Below are 27,489 nucleotides of genomic sequence, written 5' to 3' on the forward strand. Positions count from 1 at the left end.
AAACGCATTTTTTCGAGCAAACAGATGACACAACATGACCGTGGGCCTAAAGGATGAGAGGGGTAATGCTTAGAAACACAACGGATGACGACATCAAACAGCACGGAGGGGCAGAGGACACAGAAAAGGTCCGAGGGAATTCCTTTGAGGGGCTGAGATGAAAAAGCGGCACATGTGAAGCAGGTGGGACTGGTGGCAACTGGAGGGTTGGAGCTCGGCTCCATGAGAGCCTCAGTCCTGGATCGACCCCATGCAGCTGTCCCAATGACACAAACACACACACGGAGACACACACACACGCACGCACACGCACAGCCACACACACACCAGACACACACACACACACACACACATGGACACACACACACACAAACGCACGCACACGGAGACAGACATACACACACAGCCACACACACACACGCACACGGAGACACACACACACACATGGACACCCACACACACGCAGACACGCACACGCAGCCACACACACACACGCACACGGAGACACACACACACACACATGGACACCCACACACACGCAGACACGCACACACACACCAGACACACACACGCAGACACACACACACCAGACACACACGCAGCCACACACACACACCAGACACACACGCAGCCACACACACACACCAGACACACACACGCAGACACACACACACCAGACACACACGCAGCCACACACACACACCAGACACACACGCAGCCACACACACACACCAGACACACACACGCAGACACACACGCAGACACACACACACCAGACACACACGCACGCGTACACGCGCGCACACACAGGAGACACACACACACACGGACATGCACACACACACAAACACACACACACACACAGGCACGCACACACACACACACACACACACAGACACACCAAACACACATGCGCACACACACACACGGGCACACACCAGACACACACAGGCACGCACACACACACACACACACACACACAGACACACCAAACACACATGCGCACACACACACGGGCACACACCAGACACACACAGGCACGCACACACACACACACCAGAAACAAACAAACACACACACACACACAGGCACACACACCAGAAACACACACACATGGACACGCACACCCTGACACAAACGCACACACAGTTGTGTTTTCATCACTTGTGAGGACTTCACATTGACTTCCATTAATTTCTACACCCTGACTCCACCCATCACAGAGCTCAGCACCAACCCATAAGCAACAATTTCCTTCATGGGGACTAAGAAAATGTCCCCACAAGGAGCAATGGTCACCATAACCCCACAGTTTAGACAGGAATAGGTTCCCATAAGGATATAAAAACCTAGTGCACACACACACGCACACACACACATCGTGATGATGAAATCTTCTTGGAAGCCCACTCAGGGAGTCCTGGTGAATCACTCTCCCAGCAGAACTGGATTTGCTTTTATTTCCTGCTGCTGACCTCAGTTCAGGAAATCAGTGAAACAAAAGATAAATCTTCCAAATGTAATTGAGACGGGAGGGAAAAGCAGATCTCCCACATCTGGGCAAGTTTATTCAACATGAAACTGTAACAAAATAACAGTTTTTCTACAAGGAAATCAGAACTTTACACTGCAAAAACACGCCGAGCAAATTTGGTCAAACGTTTGGTGCAAATATGCAAGAATGCCTGAAAAAGGACGAAACTCACAAGTGGCTTTTCGTCTAGATAGGAGGAGCTTGTTTGAGTCAATAATTCCTTAATGAAAACGCTCTGGTTCAGATTATTTCATTTATTACACAGGAAAAAAATCTTCCAACCGCTGAAGGTCGTTACTGTGACGAACCAAAACTCAAGGAGCATGAAAGACTTTGTAAGGCAAAGTGTTTGGCTTCATTTAAAACCTTCATTTGTCGTTATTTTGACCAATTCCTTGCCTGATGTGCAGATCAGATCATTATTTTGACCAATTCCTTGCCTGATGTGTAGATCAGATCATTATTTTTTACCAATTCCTTGCCTGATGTGCAGATCAGATCATTATTTTGACCAATTCCTTGCCTGATGTGTAGATCAGATCATTGTTTTTACCAATTCCTTGCCTGATGTGTAGATCAGATAATTATTTTTTACCAATTCCTTGCCTGATGTGTAGATCAGATCATTATTTTGACCAATTCCTTGCCTGATGTGTAGATCAGATCATTATTTTGACCAATTCCTTGCCTGATGTGTAGATCAGATCATTATTTTGACCAATTCCTTGCCTGATGTGTAGATCAGATCATTATTTTGACCAATTCCTTGCCTGATGTGTAGATCAGATCATTATTTTTACCAATTCCTTGCCTGATGTGCAGATCAGATCATTATTTTGACCAATTCCTTGCCTGATGTGCAGATCAGATCATTATTTTGACCAATTTCTTGCCTGATGTGTAGATCAGATAATTATTTTTTACCAATTCCTTGCCTGATGTGTCTTCATTGATCAGAGTCGACACTGATGAACATGTCTGCTAAATGATTGAGGTTAAAAACATTTGACTCATACATGCAATATGCAACGTTCCTGTACTACTTTCTGATAAATATTGCTCCACAAACGTGGTCCTGTGTAATTTTTAAACACTTAAAGTTACTTAACGTTGCTGCGGTTTTTTAATATCACGCTCCTGTTAAAGAGCCAAAACCTGTTTGACAAAATGCGAGAGCCACAACTTGAGCTCTGCTCAAATTAAACTTATGCCGTCACTTCCGTTTTAGCACAACTTGTGTTGTGGCTTTTGCATTCTGCTGGTCCTTCTGGGCCACCGTACAGACCGTCATGACTCCCTCCAAGCTTCAGGGATTCATTTTGTTGTGCTGACATGATAACCGTTTGCCTCTGAATGTTCAATCACCCTGTGAGATGTGATAACCAATCTCAAAACAATATATTTCTGCTACTTATCAGGGCTAATGTGATTTTAGCAGCGCCTGTAACTTTCCGGAGTTTTGCGACACAAGCGCGTCTTTGTCAGCTGTGAACTGCTTGTGTGATGAAATTCTCTCACTTTCCCCCTCCTTCCTTCACACAAACGTTCACAGCTCACCTAATGTTACCTTCCCTCTGTGTTTCACCGCCGTGACAGCAATTAGCTGCTCAGAGGGATCCGTGTGCAAGGAGCTCAGCTAAAGCACCGATTGTTCTCGCTCTCACTGCACAAAGCTGCAGACTCAGTAACTCACTGCTGCTCTCACTAAGCAAACATTGATGATCGTCTTAAATTATAGAATCGTTTTTTTTAAATAAATGTTCAAGCATCCCATATCAAGGGGTCCGTTCACACTGCAGGTAAATGCGACCTGTATGTGTTCTGCAGTGTAAACGGGCAAACGACCTGAAGTGTCCCGCATGCGCAGTAGAGGGCGCCATAGCGTCAGCGTTCTCAGTGTTCTGCCAACCGCCATAAAAAGAAGAAGAAGAAGAGCTCAGTGTTTGCGGAAGTAAACATGGAGGCTAACGGTGGAGCTTAGCTTATATATTTGAAGTTGTTGTCCGGCTGGAGCAGCAAATTAACAACTTAATCCTCATATAATCCGTCATGGTTGTTGTTTTTCTTCCTTCCTGCTCGTATCAGGAGCAGAATAGTGAGATTTGTTGAGAATCAGTGACGTTCAGTTCGGATGAATGCGGCCTGAACGTTATGGTCGCATTTGAATCGGATACGTATCGGATATGGATCACATTCGTAAAATAATCTGACCTGTGCTGTTCACACTGCCATGAGAAGATCGGTTACAGGTCGCATTACGTCAAAAAAAAAAATAATAATAATAAAAATCGGAATTGGGTCACTTCAGGCTGCAGTGTAAACGCACCCAGGCACTGTAAAAAGTTAGAAATGTGACGTCTGTTTCATGGGCTGACGTATGAAAACCACGGTGGATGTGTTCAACAACAAAACCTAAAAATGGAAAAATAAATGAATTTAGTTTCTAACAGACTTTTACTCTGATAAAAGTCTAAAGAAGAAATGAATGAACGTGCAGCAATCGCTCAGATTTCAGAACTAAAACGCTTTAAAAGGTTGATAATCTGAAATTAAATCTATGCCTAAAATATGTAGCGAGTAACTCGGCAATAAGTTATTAAAAAAAACTTATATTTAGAAAAATAAAATACAGTTTGATATGGTATTATTTACCTCAGCTCAGTAATTAGGAAACCCTTCCAAATTTAAAAATCGATTTTCGTCTTTGTTAAAATATATTTTTCACATAAATTCATTTTCAGACAAATAACATTTTCATTTACTGAGTAATTACACATAATCAAAATAAATGTTTCAGAAAGTAAAAGTGCTTTCTGGTTTCTCCAGAGTAAAGATGAAAATGATACATGTTGCTTAACATGTAGAAACTTTCATGCAAACGCTGTGTGTGTGGAGAAAAACTACCACTGCACTGCTCTACTGACACAGGGCCAAACACGGTGGTGGCAGTGTAATGCTGAGGGATCCTGCTTTCCTGATGGAAGAAAACCTGGAGGTTTGAAACTGGGGTGGAGGTTCACCTTCCAGCAGGAAACCATCCTAAACATACAAGAGTTTATTCAGATCAAAGCATATCTATGTGCTAAAATGGCCTATTCAAAGTCCAGATCCAACTGCTATTGAGAATCTGTGGCCAGTCTTGAAAACTGATGCTCAAAGATGAAGTTAAGATGTTTTCACAAAGAAAAAAAGTCTTAATTTTTTCTTTGTGAAAAAGAAAAATTAAGACTTTTCTTAATTTGTGAGAATTAAGATGTTTTCACAGAGATGACTGAAGAAATGGCTGCATGGTGGGGAGCGGGTGAGACCTGCACACCTTCACTCTGGTCACCTACAACTCTGGTTTATCCACCAAGAAAAAGCAAATCATCTACATTAAGTTTGTGGTCTTTATGTGACAAAATGCGGAACATTTCAAGGTCATATATATAGACCAGTGGTTCTTAACCTGGGTTCGATCGAACCCCAGGGGTTCGGTGAGTCGGTCTCAGGGGTTCGGCGGAGCGTCTGCCGACCGCGGAGGTAACGACACACTTGTGTAAAGTCGTGATGACGCCCCGCTTTGTCATCACTTGCTGCAGAGGATCACATTACATTGCTTAGCCAATCAGAGGATCACGTTACATTGCTTAGCCAATCAGAGGATCACGTTACATTGCTGAGCCAATCAGAGGATCACGTTACATTGCTGAGCCAATCAGAGCTGCGGAGGAGCCCTGATTGAAGGAGCTCCACTCTCAGCAGGGATTTGAACTTGTGTCTTTAATTACTTCAGCAAAACTCACCGTTTTTACAAAATTCTATAGTCTAAATCTGCTCCTTAGTCGCATCTTTTCGGGGTTGGTACTGCCTCTAGTGGTGTGGGGGTGGTAACACAGCTAATATAATTACATTACTAAATCAGAATACCACAAAGTATTTTGTGTGTCGGGGGGGAATAAGAAGGGTTCGGTGAATGCGCATATGCAACTGGGGGGTTCGGTACCTCAAAAAAGGTTAAGAACCACTGATATAGATATAAAACACAGGAGTGTTTTATGTCTATGCAATACATTAAATGCCCAAACTGTAAAAACGTCTCTTTGGGACTGACTGTTTTCTCAGATGGATTTTGAACAGCGAGCTGCTTCTCAGATCATGCAAAGTGATTCGTGTTTATAAAAGCGACTGTTCATGTGGTCTGACTGAGGTTAGGAGGCCCTCAATTACTGCTCCTATTTTAGATTACTAAGGGACATACAATGTAATGAATAATGAGCACGACAGACAAATATCCAGCAGTTATGGCTGCCGACCTAAAGCAACTATTTTGTAAAGAAGGCAAAACAAAACAGATCCTCTTTCATGTCTCTTATTTCTGCTGTTGCTGCCGATGGAAGTGTTGAGACAAAGAGAAGGAAGCGATGCATCAGCAACACAGATACACACAAGCAGAGTTTTAACTCTTAATGCATTTCATTAGGGCCACAAGAAAAGGCTTTCAGGGCTCCAATCATAAAAGGAGGCAGCCAAGCTATGAACATTGCTAATTAAAATCGGCTCAAAGAAAACCTTGTTTTCCACTCGCCATCTCCATCCAAACCCCTGTCTGCCTGTACGTCTCCCTACAAGACAGAGGTTGCCTTTATTTCACTGGGACTCGCTCCACAGCAATAAAACACGCTGATTTTTCTAGAAGCTAATGAGATTTTCACTCGGTTGTTATAAAGTGATGCTATCTGCATTGCAGGAGCAGCGATGTGCTGGGGTTCCCCGATGAGAGGCAGCAGCACAGCAGGTATTACGCAACATCTCATGCGCTATATTTTTTTTTTTCTTAAATTGATGAGCCTGTTATTGGAGCAGAGTCTGAAATAGAGAATGACACAAATCATAATTTAAAGGGGGTGAAAACGTGCTTATTTCATAACAACATTCTGCTGCATGCAGAAATAAACGCGCTCCTTACTGCAGATTGCGACATTTGGAGAAAGTTTTGCTTGTTTTCATGCGGAGCAACAAAAAGATGCACCAAGACGCCCAGAAGTGGAACGGACGCAGAGCCCGACCAGAGAGCAGAGGGAGGAGAAAGGAGCTCAAATCATCTCCTCTTGGGGTTTTTCTGCCCGGATTTCTAATCATTCAGAAAATTTAAAGAGGAGCAAGCAAAAGCAAATGAGGTGGATCAGCAGCGCTCGGCAGCAGCTAATGGTGTCATCCAGGACGTTACTGTGGAATACCGTAGTTTAGCATGTTTTGGCGGTCATGAAACACTTATACAGCAACAGTCTTCAGTCAGAGGCGTCTTCAGATGTGTTGCAACACTGACTGCTACAGGAGATCCTTCCTGCCCACAGCGACACTTTGGAGACACTTGGAAAATATGAGTTACCGCATTTAATTTCCCTTTGTGATAAATAAAGTATTGAATTAAATTAAAGCATTTTCTTAAAGCAGATTCTCAATTGTATTTAGACCCAGACTTTGACTAGGCCATGTTAACACATGAACTGTATTTAAGCATGTTGGCACGATGGAAAGGGAACCTCTAGTCAACAAACTTTCTTCCAGGATTGCACTGGATTCAGCTTCCTCTGTCTTCCCACCAAATCTGAAAAGCTTCGTCGGCTTCCCCACAGCATGATTCTGCCACCACCATGTTTTAAAGTTGCTGCTACAAACGTCTCCATAACGTCCTCCCTGCTGTGTTCCCTGGTCTTCATGAAGCTGCTGATTCACCAATGTCCTCTAACAAGAAGTTAAATTAGTCGACTCCGATTGCACTGGATTTTACTTTAGGGGTAACAGGGTAAAGAGGGCCCTCCGTTTAACAAGTTCATGTTTCAGCGTGCTGCTCTGTCGCACAAGACGCATCAGTTTGTTGCAATGTGAAAAAGCTTAAAGGTTGCGATACTTTCTGCAGGCCGGCGAGCGTCTGACGGAGCCGGGAGGCCGGTTCCTAAAAACAGACTCTAAACCAAACCTGGATCATCATCAAGAGCTAATTATCTAACTAAATGTTGCTTCACCAGTGCAGGGACTCTGTTATCATCCCACACATGTCTTCTCATATGCTGCCCGTCCACCCACTTTGGTAAACACGGATATTTCCATCTCGCCTTATTCCCCTTCATCTTTGTCTCTGAGTCACACTCATCATTTCATCTTTATTTTCTTTTTCACATGCCTTCCTATCATTATTTCACTCTGGCTTTCCACAAAGTCGGCACACACGAAATTTTGTCAGGCAGACAGAAATATGGGACGCATTTGATGGAGTTTTTCAATGTCGGCTGGCTCCCTGCGGTGTGGGGTTTGATACCGTTCCCTCTGTGTCCTCTGCTGTGTTTGATGTGTTGCGTAACGCTGACTCCGCGCAGCAAGATACACAGATGATGGATTTGCAGTGAAATTAAACTTGAATGGAGTTGGAAGCACATAGAAGCCTGTAAATTATTAGCGCCTGTTGCTGGAGAACCGCGCCGCCGAGGGAGGAGGGGCGAGGCCGGCGGAGGAACTTTTCGCTTGCTTTCACTCCGGCAGAATTCATGAGATAACTGGAAACGTTACTTAGAAACCAAACACAGGCAGATCGTCGTCTGCTGCCTTCAGATGAACAGAAAACACAGTAAAGCTGTCAAACCTGCATTCATAAATTAATTCTAACATCAACATGAGAACACAGACCAAAAACCTACTTCAGAAACGGTGAAGAGTTTTCATTAGTTATAAAAAAAAGGACCTGAGTAAACATAAAATACAGTTTCAAAATGAGAATTCTGGTGATTAGGTGGAAAAAAGTTATCAAAACCAATCTTTGTGTTAAAGTTTAATTTATTTCCTAACCATAAATAAACTATTTTAAACTAGATTGTACTTTAAAGACAAGAGCCACTTTAAATTATCTGGCCAAATACAAATCGGAGCAAAAAGAGATGAAACGAGGGGGGAACCCCACGGCTCCGTTCTCGGGCCTCTTTCATTCAACATGTTGCCACTAGTTCTGCTTATGAAGCACCACATGTTTACATGCTTTTAATGTGAAACATTACATTACTGTGTCACCGCTTGACCATTATCCCCACACTGAGCCAGTGAATGTGTCAAAACTTTCTCCAGAAAAGCAAAAGTTGTTGCATTTTATCCCAACTATGTGCAGCTGAACGTTAAAACTCAACTGGATTTGCAGAGGCTAAAGATGAAAGACGGCAAACGGCACGAGAAACGCTGCCGTAATAAAGCATTTTGTGAATTATCCCAATGTTCGCTTGAATTTCTCGTTTTATATTCCTTTTTTTACGTAATGCTTTGTGTTTTAAATATGCATTTTGCATTTTTAACACACTTTCTCTCTGGTTTCCTCTCCGCAGTTAAATATTTGATAAATTACAGAAATGAATCATAAACAAACCTCACATATAATACGCTTATACGTGGGATGTAAATGTATTTTACAGGGATTTTAACGTTATGAGTCGATTCCTCTAACTGTAGCGGTTGGATGGATGAAAACAAAATAGCTGTGAAGATTATAGAAAACCACTTTAAATCAAAGTGAGTATAAAATGTTGAATGTGCGTTTAAGTGTCCATACGTTCAGCTGAGTGAAGTTTGCGCTGAAAGTCGGGCTAAAGTTCGTTGAGAAGTTCTTCAAAGTGAGCTCGTTTTCTAACCTTCATATCCAACACACACATAATGATGTGGATGCTTTAGAAAACGATGTGCCGGGTCCTCTCGACTCCCAGCATCCCTGCAGCCAAGCCACATCGAATATTACAATTTTGCTGACATAAGTATACCATCTTCATGTAACGAACCAACGCAAGATAAACAATAAAGCTCTTAAAAAACACCCTTTGTTGTTGAGATCTGGTTCGCTTACAAAAAATGAAAAAGTCTTGAGAGAGGGCCAGCGGCGGTCCACTCTCCCCGCTGAGCTAGCTCCCTCTGCTACCGCTATCACCACTATTGTAAATACTCCTCGATGTGTGTTTACACTGAGATTTCAGAAATCTGGAAGAGAGACGAGATGAAAGCTGGGAAATGAAAAAATGTGTTACTAATCAGACAGTGGGAACAGTGAGAAATCCCTATTATCTCATTTCTAGATTCGACTATTTCTCTGTGTGTGTGTGTGTGTGTGTGTGTGTGTGTGTGTGTGTGTGTGTGTGTGTGTGTGTTGATGCGGTGGGTCCTCCATCTGCATCTCTGCCTACTTGGATTCAGAGTTTATCGCTCTGCTTGTTTCTAATTAATGCTGAAAAGTAGGAAGAAAATAGACAAAAACACGAGCGGCTCAGCCGCTGTGGTGGACCAGTCAAAGCCTCTGTTGGCTACAGACTGAATAAAATATCGCAGAATCGGTGACGTCACGAACGTTATAGCATGGATTACGGTGGAAGGCCTTTTGGTTTGTGTGTCACTGGTAACCACAGCAACAAGCAGCTACTGCTGAGAGGGAAAAATGATTCAGTCATACGAAAACATGACGGTAAACTAACAACATGCTCCAAGTAACAGAAACTTTAATGAGAAAAAACTGGAACGTTCAAGGAGGCTTCAGCTATAAAGCAGAGAAACAACATGGGGCAAAAGTAAAGTGTGTTTGCAAAACGCAGAGGGACGAAATGAGCCAGAATGACTGACTTTTACTTCACAGGATGGATTTACTGGAGTTCAACAGCTTCATTACTTAACCCTAAAACGTTAGTTTTTAAAAGCGACTCAGAAAGTCTGAACTTCGTCTTTTGCATGATCCGTTTTTCTGTTCCAAGGTTTAATAACTGATGAAAATAAAATGCCACAAGTTCAAAGCCAGCTGAAGTTTCTGTCGCACGGTTCCTGCAGTTCAAGCTCGTCTCGCTGTGATGAGTAAACACAGTCGGTGTGTAGAACATAAAGGCAGTGAACGGAAGCAGCTGAAAGTCTCACTTGGTCACACACAATGACTTGGTGTTTTTGTTTTAAGGGTTTAACTTCACAGCTGTATAAATGTTTTGTTTTTCTTCTGAAGACCCCTGTCACTTTAAATGCCAATAAGCGGCTGTTGGCCACGCCCCCAACTCAACGTTTACACTTGAATGTGAAAATGTCTACCTGCAGATGCACATGTTGGAAAAGCAGAAGGGGAGCCTCCAGCACAATGAAGAAGAATGCAGCAGGTGGTTTTTGGATGGCAAGTCAATAACAAAACGTGTCTTTTCCAGCTGCCATTGTACAGCTGATCAAATGTGCTGGAGCTCAGTTCTGGTTGCTAGGTAACAGGACTGGGCTCAGTTCTGGTTGCTAGGTAACAGGACTGGGCTCAGTTCTGGTTGCTGGGTAACAGAACTGGGTTCAGTTTTGGTTGCTAGGTAGCAGGACTGGGCTCAGTTTTGGTTGCTAGGTAGCAGGACTGGGCTCAGTTCTGGTTCCGTTCACTGCAAGGTAACAGGACTGGGCTCAGTTCTGGTTGCTAGGTAACAGGACTGGGCTCAGTTCTGGTTGCTAGGTAACAGGACTGGGCTCAATTCTGGTTGCTGGGTAACAGGACTGGGCTCAGTTCTGGTTGCTAGGTAACAGGACTGGGCTCAATTCTGGTTGCTAGGTAACAGGACTGGGCTCAATTCTGGTTGCTAGGTAACAGGACTGGGCTCAATTCTGGTTGCTAGGTAACAGGACTGGGCTCAATTCTGGTTGCTAGGTAACAGGACTGGGCTCAATTCTGGTTGCTAGGTAACAGGACTGGGCTCAGTTCTGGTTGCTGGGTAACAGGACTGGGCTCAGTTCTGGATGCTGGGTAACAGGACTGGGCTCAATTCTGGTTGCTAGGTAACAGGACTGGGCTCAGTTCTGGATGCTGGGTAACAGGACTGGGCTCAGTTCTGGTTGCTGGGTAATGGTGCGCAGTGCCCTGTCGAATGTGACTTAACAATCGGGAAGTTTAGGAAACGGTTCATTTACCGGACGCCAAAAAACATTAAGTTATTGTCAAAAAATGTTTTTCTTCAAAGCGTCTTGGTTGTTTTTAGAAGCAGTTGTGTCTCAAATTGAAGAACAAAAAGTCGTAAAATGTAAATTGTGCATAATAAATTCACTTTAAATGAATTTAAAGTGAATTTAAATTCTCTCAGATTCACAGAAGCTTCAGATCCTGTGAATCTGAAGCTCCTGTCTGGACTTTAGCCCAGACAGGTTGAAGTGTCTTTAGTGTGTGGTTGTGCTTCAACCACACAAAACCGTGAGCATTTGGTTTTCTGTGTGTTCATTGGTCAATATGTCGCGTCTAATCCATGACTGTTCCCAGCTGTTTCCGCTGATTTCCCTCTGTGTATTTAATCCCACCTGTGCTCCCTGCTCCCCGTCAATCCTCCTCTACTGTCGCTTGTCCCTGTGTCTGCCCCGTTCCTGTGTTGGGCCAGTACCCCAGTGCTCCCAGTGCTGCCTGGTCCATTAAAACCACCGTTCTCTCACTACAACCTGGGTCCTCCACGTCTATCCTCACCACCAACACTTCATGACAAAAACATGACACTGATTTATAAGGCAGAACATTTTCTGACCTAAAACTTTCCGTTTCCCTGAACAGACCCTCATGTCACCTCAGCAGTTCGCTGTCATGTCGTCACCCTGCAGCTTTCAGATACTCCGTCAGCCGGACGCTTGGTTCTAGAGCCGTTTTCTGTGCTGTAAAATTGCTTTAAGATTACTAATCTGCTGTCAAAAACAATGGAAAAGCAGATTAGGATTTATTCATGTTCCAACTGTTTACGTTTTTTTGACTCTAAAAATAGCAGAAAGGCAGAAAATACGTGGCGCCCTGCCTGAGCGATGCTGTTCCCATATCTGCCCTGCGTGTTGATGTCATGCTAAGATATCCAGCTGTAAGTGAATGACGTCCCTGATGTTGATGACATGCGTAGCGTAAACTCCAGCCAAGCCTCGTTGATTAGTTCAGACATGTTGAAAAATCCCACGCCATGATGGGGTTCTCCTTCCCGACGCCAAGTAAACACACGTGAACAACGTACTCGCATATTACTCTCTATAGTTACGGCTGTGCTCATGTCTTCGCTCTCACATGGCCGCGCCGTTTTAAATCGGTATGTAGCGGCGTGAACGTCTCATTTATTTCCAGCCACGCTCCTGTTACTTGTCGTTTTCTCCACCGTGGCTGCTTGTCTCCTGGCAACAGATGTCTCTGACTCCGGCACACCGAGCGCTCACTGTGCCAGAAAACGATACTCATCATGCCTCATCATGAGGCGTCTTCTTACAGAACGGAGCGCGCCGGTCGACAACCTGCACATCACGTCCAGCCACACCGAACGCAACCCAGAGGCCGGAGAAGCACGGCTCGCATCGTCACATTCTTCACTCAACGCATCAACAGATTGAGCTCGATAGCAAGGCGGCTTTTTGTGTTTAACTTAAAAATGACGTATAATAAACACAGAAACGTCGACGTGCATTATGTGCTCACGCAAACCTGGCTGAACTTGACCAGAAACGGAAGGAAGATGGGAGGAAAAGAAACTATTTTAAAGAAAATCAGTGAGTTAAAATCATCAAACTGATTTAATTAAAGAAAATTTGGCTTAAAAGGCTTTAATAGAGATAAAGAGGTTTGTTTTAAGTAAATAATATTGATATAAAAAGTTCTAGTTCCACTTTCAGATTATTTCACTTTTCCCATAAGTTAATTTATCTGAACTAGGACTTTTTCATCAACGTTAAAGAATTATTTACTTAAAACAAGTGTGTATGTCTTGCTGAAAAATGACTTAGTACACTTGGAAAAGACAAAACTAAGATATTTGATCAAGAAACTTTACCAAAAAATACTTGGTAAGATTTAGTTTCTGCAGTGCATGCGCATTGTCCAGAAAGACGAAAAGCCACAGGAGGTTCTTGCTGTCAGAGATCTAAACCCAAACATGTTGATGGAAAGTTGAGTGGAAGAAAAAACGGTAACACTTTATGTGAAGGGGTGTGTATAAGACTGACATGACACTGTCATGAACATAAAGAAGTCTTTATGAAGTTGTCATGAAGTGTCATTCGGTAAATAATGACACTTTTAATCCAAAGTTGCTCTAAAAGTTGCATTGAAAGTCCATTAAAACGGCAAACTTTGCATTAAAAGTGTCATTATTTATAAAATCATGCAAAGTTGGTACTTTTAATGGACTTTTAATGCAACTTTTAGAGCAACTTTGCATTAAAAGTGTCTTTATTTACCGAACGACGCTTCATGACAACAGTTACAAACATTCATAAAGACTCGTTCATGTTCAGTTCATGACAGTGTCATGTCAGTCTTATTCTCACCCCTTCAAATAAAGTGTTACCGTAAAAACTGTGGCCAGCTGTAACAGGGATAACCAAAACCTTATGAGGATTATCTGAGCGCATGTTTTAAGTCATGGACAAACTTTATAATAATCCAAATGAAACTGAATTTGTGTTTTTTTTTATCAGCTGTAAACAAAAGGTTTAAAATCTCTCTGTGAAATGAGTGTGATATGTGAAGTTTTAAAAAGTTCACATAAAACAACTGAAATTTCAATTTATTGATTTGGTTCCCTTGGTAATCCTGCCAGATTTGGTATTATTTCTTTTCAGGATAAATACATGCATCGCATGCAAAGATGCTGATTTACTTTACTGGTAAACAAGCGTGAATCTCAAAGTTTGTGTTCATTAAGTGTGCAGCCGTATGCAGACATGCTTCCAGTTCTTTCATGAGTTCAAACATCATTTTCAAAAGCAGAGATTTGTATTTATTTTTGTGGTTCCTGTCAGTCCACATAGTGGAACGCTGTGAAAACCAGAATGTCTGAGAGGAATTACCGCTGCAGACTGGATTATGGCTCATAATCCAACGTGTGTTTCAAACACACACAAACATGGAAAATTGATTACATTTGCACACAGAGGAATAAGGTCAAAGTTTCAAGTGAGCAGCTTAAAGGAACAGAGCAGAATAAAAGCACTGAGCTCAATACGGACTTTAATTACAACATCCAGAAAACGGCGGCAATGAGGTGCATCTATAAAGACGCATCTATATCAGTGGTTCTTAACCTTTTTTGAGGTACCGAACCCCCCAGTTGCATATGCAGATTCACCGAACCCTTCTTATTCCAGCAACCCTCACCCACCCCCGAGACACAAAATACTTTGCTGTATTCTGATTTAGTAATTTAGCTGTGTTACCACCCCCACACCACTAGAGGCAGTACCAACGATGCGACTAAGGAGAAGATTTAGATTTAGACTATAGAATTTCGAGTTTTGCTGAAGTAACTAAAGACACACGTTCAAATCCATGCTGAGAGTGGAGCTCTTTCAATCAGGGCTCCTCCGCAGCTCTGATTGGCTAAGCAATGTAACGTGATCCTCTGATTGGCTAAGCAATGTAACGTGATCCTCTGATTGGCTAAGCAATGTAACGTGATCCTCTGATTGGCTCAGCAATGTAACGTGATCCTCTGATTGGCTAAGCAATGTAACGTGATCCTCTGATTGGCTAAGCAATGTAACGTGATCCTCTGATTGGCTAAGCAATGTAACGTGATCCTCTGATTGGCTCAGCAATGTAACGTGATCCTCTGATTGGCTAAGCAATGTAACGTGATCCTCTGATTGGCTCAGCAAGGTAACGTGATCCTCTGATTGGCTAAGCAATGTAACGTGATCCTCTGATTGGCTAAGCAATGTAACGTGATCCTCTGATTGGCTAAGCAATGTAACGTGATCCTCTGATTGGCTAAGCAATGTAACGTGATCCTCTGATTGGCTCAGCAATGTAACGTGATCCTCTGCAGCAAGTGATGGCAAAGCGGGGCGTCATCACGACTTTACACAAGTGTGTCTTTACCTCCGCGGCAGAGGCTCCGCCGAACCCCTGAGACCGACTCACCGAACCCCTGGGGTTCGATAGAACCAGGTTAAGAACCACTGGTCTATAAAGATGCACCTTTATAGATGCATCTATGAAGATGCATCTATAAAGGTGCATCTTTACAGACGAGTTATTTCTAAAAACTGGATTTTCTTACTCAGAGGTGGGGAGAGCAGCCAAAAGGTTTACTCAAGTAAAAGTAAAAAGTATTTGGTGAAAAGTCAACTCACGTTCTGATAACTCATCAAATTATTAACCATTTGATAATTAAAAATTGGACGGAAATTAAAATTATTCATATAAATAACAGAATAAAATCAGGCAAAATGAAATGTTTCCAAATCAGTTTCTCTCAATGTAAAACTGATGAAACTTTAACACAAACTGCAGGTCTCTGAAGTTTTGGTTTGTTTTTCATCCAGTGGGGAGAAAATACAGAAATTTTAGAAACACTTCACAATAAAATTACCCAAGTAAAAGTAAAAAGTACAGTGTGGTAAAAATATTCCAAAAGGGGAACAATGTAAATTTAACGAGTTAGTACTGAACTGCATGCAGACAAACAGCCGTTCATTATGAATCCCTGACGAAGAGGCGGTTAGATTAAAGAGACTTACCTCTTTTGCTGGTTTTCTTTTCGGTCTGCGGAGCCCAAACTCTAAAAACAAAGAGAAGAAGATTGTTGATTAGAATAACCAAGGAACGCATCCCAGTTTTCCATCATCAGGAACTTACAGAAAAGCCTTTAAGAGTTCCCAGCTCTAATGGTTCAGGAGGTTCAGATGACTGGCTGGTGAGTATCTGCATGCGAAGTGGGAACCGTGCGGCTGGATGTTTGTGTTTAACAGGAAAGGTGAGTGAGGGGTATCTTTAAAAGCCTTTTTTCCTGGAGGTAAAGTCCTCCGAGTTCAGAAAGCATCAGTTTGAAACTGATCGTTCCTGCAGGCGCTGCTCAACAGGGGACATTCAGATTCTTCCCTCCAAAGGGAGAGCAACCTTCAGGGCACAAGCCAACCAAAAATACGCCCAAACAGAGAGGTGGCGGTACACCAGGGGAGCTTCTGACGCCGTCCACATCTTCCGGAGACGCTCAGCGGTGACGCAGCAAGAGTGTATGCACACACACACACGCGCACGCATCTTCACCATTTGGGACGAACACGTGTCAACGGCGAACCCTGATGCGGTGCATCGTCAGCGGCGTCTTGGGACTCAGCTCGGGCATTTCAACTGTCGCCTGCTGCGAGAGGAAGCAGCCAGTTCTGTCAATCACTCCCAACCGTAAGCTAACGCTAACGCTAACGCTAAAACCGAATGGTGCCGATGGGCTGGGATCCTTCACCTCAAGGTTAATCTGCACCCGGTACTTTGCAGACGTATTGATAACCTGTAAAGGTCAGGATAGGTATATGGGCAAAACAAAACACGTCCAGTAAATTTATTTTATTTTTTTGCACTAAATTGTTATTAGATAACAAGATTTCAATTCTGCCTATTTAGAGTTGTTTTAGGGCGTCCTGTCACTTTAAATCCAAATAACCTGCTGATGGCCACGCCCCCCAACTCAACGTTTACACAGCACATCTTTAAAAAGCAGAAGTGGAGCCTCCTACACAACCTAAAATAATGCAACAAGAGATTTCTGGATGGTAAGTCAACAGCAAAACACTTTTGTTTTTTCCAGCAGCCGTTGTACGTCACATAAAACCAGCTGAACAAACATGCTGGAGATTTGCTCGCGTTGCTAGGTAACGAAGCAATGCCTGTTGAATGTGACTTGACATTCAGAATGTTCCTTTTCCAGACACCAAAAAAAACCCCCCAAAAAAACCCAGCTGGGTGTTTTTTGGGCTGTGCTTTATGTGGCAGACCAACAAAACACATTTTACAAATTAAAATCTTGAAGTCGATTCAGATTCCGTTGCTCTGATTCCCCCCTAAATAAAATCCAGTAACCAATTAGCTTGAGGAGCTGCAGAAACATTTAGCTAAGATGGGAAAGTCTACCAGTCATGCACCGACCAAATCTGGCCTCAATGAAAGAGAGTCGATTTGCAGTTTGATACAATCCATGTAGAGAAAGTGAGGTCACGCTGTGGGGACACCTGTCCTCGTGGAAGAACACATTTTCCTTCTGTTTTCTGTTTGGTTTTGTTGCAATAATTGGTAGAAACTCCAGAGACTTCAAACATCCAGAGACGCTTCAGTCAAACTGGACATCAGAGACGACGGCCGGCACTTTCATGTCAGTCACGCCGTGACATTTTGAACAGAAAGATGCTACTCTGGCGTTTTAAGCGCGGCTTTTATGTGAGCGATGAGTTGACATTTTAACCAGCACCTGACTTCTAAGCGCATATACAGCCTCTTCATATGGCTTCAGGCTCCTGGCGGGGGGAGGATATGGTGACCTTTTACCCCAGCAGCTCCCCCACCGTCTCCTCAGGTATTACCACGCTCCCTCAGAGCGAGGACGGCAGGCGGCCCGGCTTCCTTCGACAGAGGAGCCTGCAGGTGGTAGGACTATTTCTGGATGCTCTATTAGGCAGAATTAATGATCAGGATCAACATTTTAGCAATACTTTAGGATCACACTGCTGGAAGTGCAACTGTGAGCAAATGCATCTTCGTGTCAATGTCAAACATTCTCAGTTAAATTGTTCGTTGTAGCTTTTTTGATTTTCAACATTGATTAGACAAGTAGGGGCTGCACAGTGGCGCAGTTGGTAGAGCTGTTGCCTTGCAGCAAGAAGGTTCTGGGTTCGATTCCCGGTCTTTCTGCATGGAGTTTGCATGTTCTCCCTGTGCATGGTGGGTTTTCTCCGGGTACTCCGGTTTCCTCCCACAGTCCAAAAACATGACTGTCAGGTTAATTGGCCTCTCCAAATTGCCCCTAGGTGTGAGTGTGTGTGTGCATGGTTGTGTGTCTCTGTGTTGCCCTGCGACAGACTGGCGACCTGTCCAGGGTGACCCCGCCTCTCGCCCGGAACGTGAGCTGGAGATGGGCACCAGCAACCCTCCCGACCCCACTGAGGGACAAGGGTGCAAGAAAATGGATGGATGGATGAATTAGACAAGTAAAGAAAAAACACCTTCGCCTTTAGCAACACTAAAAATATATGAACAGACACCAACATGTTGCCAAAGTTATTATTTTAAGTACTTAATGTGGTCTGAAATATGAACAGTCTTTTCCAGTTTAATGTAATTACTACTAATAATAATAATATATTATCTGTAAGGAGACAAAACTGAGGATATTCCTAAATAAAATGTCCAGTTTGATGCTTGATATCAGTCACTAAAGGAAAAGTCTCTGCTTCAGCTCACCTGAATCAAATATTTAGGTAAATACTGAAACCTTGACTGCATGAGGAGGTAATTGAACCTTTAGCTTCAGGTCTCTGGCCCAGAGGACTGGAAGGTTTTACTCCTTCCTAGACGTCTTTCCTGCTCTACGTCTCACAGGTTCATCATTTGACCACAGTATGTTGTTACAGGCAATACTGACAATTATCAAGATCGTTTCCAGCAACAAAGCGATTCACTTTCACAAACCAACCAAATCCTTTGATTGGCTGCACCAAGAAAATGACACAAAACCTCTGAAGACACTGAGCACAACTTTCTCCTTCACAAAATGTAAACTGAAATTATTTTAGCAGTCGTACGATTATTATTTTTTTGTTTTTGCAAAAGGTCACGCACCATTTCTCCTGCTAGCGCTAAGCTAACATGTTTCTTTTGGTTGTATTTACCCAGAATACCCTGCGCTGTAGTCCACTTCCTGCTTTTGGAGCATCTACGGTTCGCTTGGCGTTCACATAGGCCTCCAAACCGCACCAGAGTTCACTTCAAATGAACTCAGACTGGCGCCTTTAGGCAGAGCAGCGTTTGTTCAGACTGAATGAACTCTTAGATTTATTCTGGTTTCATCAGAGCCTCTGTAAGATCTGACCGGCCCAAACAGGAATAAATAAAAAATAATAAATACATTGTAACACATTTATGAAGTCCTGCATAGGCCTGTCATGGTAACAAATTTTACTGGACTATAAATTGTCCCAGAAGTTATTGCGATAAACGATAATATCGTTGTTTTGAGACCATTTTTACGTGAGTAATGGCAAAATAACGCAAGAAAACTTTCTCAAAGATCAGTAAACTTTAAATCTAACGGACATTTAGCACTGGAACTGGAAGACATTTTAAATATCTGAAATAAACAAACAAAACAACAAATAAAATGAATTTTGAAGTCTTTGTAAACAAAACTGCCCTTCAAAATAAGAGCTGGTTGAGGCCAAACTGAAAACTTTATCACCCAGTTTTTGGTAGAAAGAGAGAAAAAGAGATAAATGATAAATCATACCGATGGAAATAACTGAGTTTGTTTCAGTTTGTTTGACAGGCCATGGAGCAAAAGGTGATGCCTGCAGTTTCTGATCATCCGTTTTAATCAGAGCAAGACGTGTATCAGATATTATTCGCAGACTGTCATTCGAACAGTAAATCTGAACTTTCTGGAGTATAAATCGTTTGTTTAACAGAAAAAAGAAGAGTTAAGAAGAACACAATGAAGCAGAGGGGATGAATGTTTCAGGCTGGTGAATCCATCAGACCACAGTTTCACTCTGTGCATCATGGAGGCAGGTGGCTCTACACTGCGCTCCACCACAAAAACTTGGCATTCCTCTGCAGCTGTGAAATCACACTGATTGGTAAACTATAAGCCGTTTTTCTGGGCGAAGCTTCGAAAAGCATTAATCCTCCTCAGCGTGAGGTTGTTACACACAAAACAAACAAATAAAAACAAACACACACACACAGAGTTAAACCCGCGCAGGACTCCAGAGCACACAACACGGCACAGTCAGGATTCATCGCTTCCAACAGACATACCTGTTAAATCTAACGCCTCCCCTAAAGTCCTCAGCGCGTCGCTTCAGCCTCAACTCCAACTGCTGCTCACCTGTTCAACTTCAGCCCCATTCCTCCCTGCTTTCTGTCCAAAGCTGCCGGTTGTACGAAGGTTTTGCGAAAGCTTTGGTTGGTGGCTGCAACTGCCACTGACTTGTTGTACTTTAATTGTGGTTGCTAGGCGATAAGCTTCTCCAATTCAGCTCACCGAGTGGAGGGGAAGAAAGGGGAGAGAAGGAAGAGAGGAGGAGGGGAGGAAGCGAGAGAATAGGTGGCGGGGGTGAGGAGGAAACGCTCATTATGGACAGAAACCAGGAGAGAAAGATACGGACAGGAAGAAACGGGCTTTAGACGCAGAGGAGCCACAAATCTACTCACGGAGAAGTAAAACGCAGCCGAACGAGAAATTACTCGAGAGTGAAAATGTATTCAGTAAATATTAAAAATTACATCATCAGATGGGCCAAAATATAAACTTAAGTGGGAATTCTGGTATTTTAAGGACCAAAATGACAATAATTCATAAAAGTGACAAAAAAATAATGAAAAAAGAAAAATTATGAAATGTGAAAAAAAACGGGGGCTGCGCAGTGGCGCAGTGTTGGGTTCGATTCCCGGCCTGGGTCTTTCTGCATGTTCTCCCTGTGCATGGTGGGTTCTCTCCAGGTACTCCGGCTTCCTCCCACAGTCCAGAAACATGACGGTCAGGTTAACACACACACTCCCCAGGTGTGAGTGTGTGTGTGTCTGAGGTGGGCACCGGCGCCTCCCAACAAACAAACATGGTTAAAACATGTTTGTTTTTCATTCAGTGGGTAGAAAATCCAGAAATTGTACTCAAGATTAGAGACACTTCATAATAAAATTACTCAAGTAAAAATAAAAAGTACAGCGCAGTGAAAGTTACTCAAGTAAATGTAATTGAGAAAATGTAACTTGTTGGGGGCTGCACAGTGGCGCAGTTGGTAGAGCTGTTGCCTTGCAGCAAGAAGGTTCTGGGTTCGATTCCCGGCCCGGTCTTTCTGCATGGAGTCTCCATGTTCTCCCTGTGCATGGTGGGTTTTCTCCAGGTACTCCGGTTTCCTCCCACAGTCCAAAAACATGACTGTCAGGTTAATTGGCCTCTCCAAATTGTCCCTAGGTGTGAGTGTGTGTGTGTATGGTTGTGTGTCTCTGTGTTGCCCTGCGACAGACTGGCGACCTGTCCAGGTGACCCCGCCTCTCGCCCAGTACGCCAGCTGGAGAGGCAGCAGCACCTCCTGACCCCACTGAGGGACAAGGGTGTAAGAAAATGGATGGATGGATGGATGGTAACTCGTTGGCAACCAGCTCTGATGGAGGGACAGCGGAAAGTTTCACTTTAGCTTCATTTCATTTCATTTAAACTGATTAGCACATCCAGAAAAATGAATTTACGCTAAGCTAAGTGTGCTACACACTTTCAAAGTTAGCAAAAACGCTAAAGTGCTAAACAGAACAATTAGTCCAGCCATTAGCGCATTAGCAGAGCGCCCACCACTGGATAGATGTGCAAACCTATTTAAAAAGAAACTATTTTATACAACGTGACGGTTTGATCCGGCTGCAGCAGACAGCAGGAAGGCTAATCGGAGCGCTAACATGGTTGCTCCGTTTTTCCTGTCGTTTCTTTTTGCAAAGGAAGACTGCAAACCAATGCAAACTAAGTCATAATTAGCATGGCTAACTGTTAGCAGCTCTTGGATTAACTTGGGTAAATGTGAAGCACAGTAAAGTACAGTAATTATTTTCCTGGCGTCCTGAAAATACTTCACCTCGTATGACACACGACGCTGCTGCCATTTCCTGGATGTGCGTCATCATCAAGTGACTGGTTATAAAGATGATGGAAGAAGACTTAACGCGCCGGAGGACAAACATTTCTGTAGCAGCATGCAGCCCACGCTGCTCTTTACACCATGAACTGCTTTTCCAGATCAGCTTGACCTTTTCTGGGACCTTTTGGCCTGTGATGTCCTGGAGGCAAGCCCTTTTCATCACAGACCCTGAAGAGGCTGCAAACCATAAATGGGCAAATCTTATCCTTAGCATGTCACGCCTGTCAAATATTCATTATTTATTTAGCCTGAGTCACGCTTATTTTTGTATAGAGGGGAAGAAATTAAGTAATTAAAAAGATATGGAACATGTTCGGTAAGGTCAACCGTTACGCACGAGGAAACGTGACTGTTTCTGTGCAGCATCCGCCACGTTTACGGCCACGAGTGAAAACGTCTTTAAACAATTCATAAAAAAGACTCAGAAAAATGCAGCTTTTACTCCAGTATCATCAATAGGGCTGTGTAATAATATCGATTTTGCAACATATATCGATATTTTCCTTCCTAGAAAAAAAATCGATATTCATCCGGAAGTATCGTAACGTCCACCTGTCACCTTGCTCACTCACTGCCTGCTTCGCCGGGAGAGTGATCAGGTCATCAGGCTTAGAGTGTCCAGGTTAAAAAGGCATCAAACTATTCAGAGCAGGTACTTGGTGCACTTTATTTACTTTACGAATTCATGTAAGCTACAGTTTGTACTGTTTCAATTAAAAGAAACATGTTTGATTCATTTTGTCCAGCTGTCGACTTTAAGCCTGTGTCCAACCAGAGCCAGTTGGTGCTTTTAATTAGTTTTCAGTTAAATTAATTCAATCCAACTCTGTAACAGTCACAAAATGTCATCAAAATCACTGTGTTCCTCTAAAATCTTTCAGAAAATTGCAAAATATTCAACATATTTGCTGAATATCGCAATATATATATATCGTATCGTGAGCAGAATATCGTGTATCGTATCGTGAGATTATTGTATCACTACAGCCCTAATCACCACATTAAAAATGTTTATTGAGTTTAATCTTCATATGTTACATTAATCCAGGTGTTTAGGACATTGGAAAAAAATGATTCTGTCTACACTACAAAAACACAACATCTTATAAAGTCATTTTGGTCCAGTTCATAATGCAAATATTTAGCAATAATACAAACTAACTTAAAAGTAACATTTCGGCAAGATAGAGACTTATTTTAAGTAAATAATTCCTTAATATTTAATATATTCAACTGGCAGATTATTTCATTTATAGCAAAACATTTTTCCACATTATAAGTTAATTTATCTGCCACTGGAACTGAAAGTTTTCATCAATATTAAGGAATTATTTATTTAAAACAAAGTTACTGTTAAATTAGTTTGTCTTGTTTTAAGTTTATTAATATATTTGCACTAGAAACTAGACGCAAAATACAAGGTAGGATTTTGTGTTTTTGCAGTGTAAATATGCTAATATACAATAGTACATGTGGGACTATATAAAGACCAATAAACCAATGAAAAACTGAAAATAAAAAATAAAATACAGCGCAAAAGTGTTGCAAAAAAAATGAAAAAAATTAAATAAAATAAAACTAATATCATCAGATGTGATTTTAGCAGTAGATGGATTGGTGGCCAGTTTTTTAAAAGTACCAAAGAAAACTGCAAACCAGCTGAAACACTGAGTTGCTTCCAATCAGGGGTAAAAACATCTAAAATATCTACAATAACTCTTTGAAAAATCTGAATTAATATGAGTTAGGACAACAATTAATATTCCTTTGATATTAATAACATCTTTTGAATTGAATCATCTTTGATTCATCATATTTGGTGGATGTTTGCTTGATTTTGCTGTTTATTATTTGTGTCATAATTGGTTTCTGTATTATGTTTTTACAGTGTAAAGCACTTTGACCTGCCTTGCTGCTGAAATCTGCCATACAAATAAACTCGACTTCAATTAGATGAAGCTGGGAGGAAATTTTATTTAAGACTTTATTTAAGGGTGTGAATGGAAAAAAAGCACACCACACTTTTCAGACTTTTATTTGGAAAAATCCACTTCTCAGCTTTAGGCTGCGATTATGTCTTGCATGAAATATCAATAAAATACACAGAAGTATTGGACAAAAACTGAAAAAAATGAATGGTGATCAACAGTTGAGCAAGGCGCTGAAGTTTTAAGCTTCACTGTGGTTTAAGAGACAAATAATTTAAATAACTCCCACATTTCCAAGGCAATAAACATAAAAAGAGGGAAAGAAAAGCTAATTACAAGGAACAAAGGCCTCAGACAGCCAGCTACAGACTTATGACTTCATTAGCAGCAGACCAAATTAAAAAAGTATTTCTACTGGAAGGAAAATTACAGGGAAGCCAGTTAGCAGGTACACATGCAGCAGGTACACAAGCGGGGAAACACACACACACACACACACACACACACACACACACACACACACACACACACACACACACACACACACGCACGGCATCAGCAGAGCGGAGTGATAATAGAGAGACGGGTTGGTTCTCCCCCTTCTGCCTCCACGTCTCCACTTTTACAATTTCATTATTTGAATAGGATTCCCCTCCCAAGTCTCGTGGTCTCGGGACCAAAGGGACCAAAACACGGCTCATAAATCAACACGGCGGAGACTCTGGATATTTACCCATAAATCACTGCGGCAGCGCGGAGCCACCTACAATCAGGCTAATGGGCCTGGAAGACGTGTTGTCATCCAAGCCATGATGTCACCGGGCCTGTGGGTGTTGATGTTGGTGGTTGGTCTCTGGTTCGGAGTCAGTCTGGGTGCGTGTGTGTGTGTGTGTGTGTGTGTGTGTGTGTGTGTGTGTGTGTGTGTGTGTGTGTGTGTGTGTGTGTGTGTGTGTGTGTGTGCACCCTGCATATGTGACTGCGGGTCTCCAGCTATGTGCATGTGTGCAGTTTGAGGGGGGCGTCTGGGTGTGTGGTGGTAGGTCTACCCTTCTGCTTGTGTAAGTGTCTGTGGTGAGTGTGTGTGCTGCCTGTGGGAGGTAGGGTATCTGTGCCGGGGTGGCCGGCCGGCCGGCCGGCGTGCGGCGCGGCCTCCTCCGTCAGTAGATTCTTACATCATGTCTCAGAGTTTGCGCTATAGTTCACATTTGCACACCTGAGTTGCACATCTTTGCTCTAGACTTCACACACTCACCGACGCGCAGATGCATGCACTCCCATGCATATATTTGCTTTTGTGGTTATTGCTGGCTTACAATGGGTGTGGGATTCCATGGAGAGAATCTAAACAAGTCGCGCGGTTAGCACGGGTCTGCCACGTTTCCACACAGCGTTGCTCATTGACACAAATAACGGCGGCGGAGGGGGGGGGGGCAGACTTTGTGAAACGGGACACCCATTAAGTTCTCTCCCCCACAGATAATTGCCCATTAGATGTTGGAAGAGCGCTGGATTGCAAAATAACTCAGCGCTGACGCTAAATGAAACTTGTAATAATAAAAGAGTCACATTGTGAAACGGGCCTGGAATCCCTTAAAGACGGGCTGGCGGGGTTTTTTAAATTTTTTTTATTTTGCGCCATCATCCCGCCAAACGCTTGGATTATCAACAAAGAAAATATTGCGGGAGCTCTGCCGTCTGCGTCTCTGCTTGAGCCGAGCTTTGAACACAAAGCGATGACAACACAGGAAAAACGACAAAGGAGGGAAATGAAAATTTAAAATGAAAACACGAAAACGTACCAAGTATTCGGGTCAAGTTTCTAATGCAAATACCTCAGTTCACCTGAGATGAGACAAAACCAGCGAGATGCAGGAGCTTCGTTTGAGTCAAAGTGTTTAAATATTGATATAAAGTTTTAGTTCCACTGTTTTGTCAGGGAAATAATCCGCCAGTGGAACCAGAACTTTTGCTATAGCTTGTTGAAAAGTTACTTGTTTTTCTGTAGCACTTTATGTGAAGGCGTGTGCATGAAACTAAATGCAACTTTTAAAGCAACTTTAAATTAAAATTCATGAACTTTTATGACTTAATGGTCATCACAGTCAGTCTTATTCTCTCCCCTTCCAATAAAATCTGACCGTTTTTCTTCCCCAAAGCATCCAAAGATATTTGCACCTGAAACTAAACCAAACATGCTTGTTAGGATTTCGTGTTTTTGCAGAGCTGTGAGCGGGATGAGTACTTGAGGTGAGTCACTAACGCCTGCACTGCATCGACTTCTGATGCCACTTGTGACGTTCGCCGTTTGCTTCCAGACGGCCGTGACGGCAGCCTTCGCCTGCGATGAATCAAAGCGCACGGTTTTGTTGTCAGCCCTGCAGGTTCTCTGGAAACTGATGTGCCTGCGTCACTTCGCTTCCATTTACTGTCATCTGCCGAACTCTGTTCGGTGGGTTTGTGTCACAACGGATGACAAACGATCCGCGGCACATGACTCATTCACAAATCCAAATGCCTCCCGCCTGCACCGCTCGCGGCGCACCACACACGATACTAAAACGGACCGGGCCGTGAGTCAGCGCTGACGGCGACGACGGGAATAATTGTCGTTACAGTTCAGCTCAGGTGAAGCACAGATCCAGATGGCTTTCATCGGATCCAATTGGGAAGAGATGAAACATTGGAAGGCTGCACAGTGGCGCAGTTGGTAGAGCTGTTGCCTTGCAGCAAGAAGGTTCTGGGTTCGATTCCCGGCCCCGGTCTTTCTGCATGGAGTTTGCATGTTCTCCCTGTGTATGCGTGGATTTTCTCCGTGTACTCCGGTTTCCTCCCACAGTCCAAAAACATGACTGTCAGGTTAATTGGCCTCTCCAAATTGCCCCTAGGTGTGAGTGTGTGTGTGCATGGTTGTGTGTCTCTGTGTGTCTCTGTGTTGCCCTGCGACAGACTGGCGACCTGTCCAGGGTGTACCCCGCCTCTCACCCGAAACGTTGGCTGGAGAGGCACCAGCAACCCTCCCGACCCCACTGAGGGAAAAAGGGTGCAAGAAAATGGATGGATGGATGGATGACAAATCAACTTCTGACCAGAATCTTAAAGAGCTTGGCCATCAGCGATTGGTCGGTTATAAACTCAAACCTACCAAGGTTGGAGCAACAATAAACAAAACAAAATGTCTTTTTAATAATAACACAGCCAGAGGAATCACTGAAATACAAGACGTTATCTTTTCTACATCATGATGTCTGCAGGTCATTCACGCTGTGAGACGGTGAGAGAGAGCAAAACTAAATGTATTACAGCAATGTTGCACTTGGACTAGTTTCTAGCGCAAATATATTTATACACTTGAAATAAGACAAGCTAACGTAAAAGTGACTTTTCAGC

At 42.9% G+C, this 27,489-nt stretch overlaps 1 protein-coding gene across 7 annotated transcripts in view; it reads right to left on the reverse strand.

Annotated features, from left to right (window-relative positions):
• The window catches only part of ankfn1b (ankyrin repeat and fibronectin type III domain containing 1b), a 202,444-nt gene that overhangs the window by 53,857 nt on the left and 121,098 nt on the right, over positions 1 to 27,489 (reverse strand). For 3 of the 7 annotated variants that reach the window (XM_081600715.1, XM_081600716.1, XM_081600714.1), the window contains one exon: positions 16,016 to 16,056. In XM_081600715.1, coding sequence (XP_081456841.1) covers positions 16,016 to 16,056 — 41 coding nt within the window. Of the gene's footprint in view, positions 1 to 11,836; positions 11,993 to 16,015; positions 16,057 to 16,133; positions 16,260 to 20,300; positions 20,531 to 27,489 lie in introns of those variants that run through there. The other 4 variants (XM_081600718.1, XM_081600717.1, XM_008436409.3 and 1 more) reach the window with 4 other exon arrangements.

This window comes from Poecilia reticulata, chromosome 19, assembly GCF_904066995.2.
Source record: "Poecilia reticulata chromosome 19, P_reticulata-male-v2, whole genome shotgun sequence".
In the NCBI taxonomy this organism is placed as follows: Eukaryota; Metazoa; Chordata; class Actinopteri; order Cyprinodontiformes; family Poeciliidae; genus Poecilia; species Poecilia reticulata.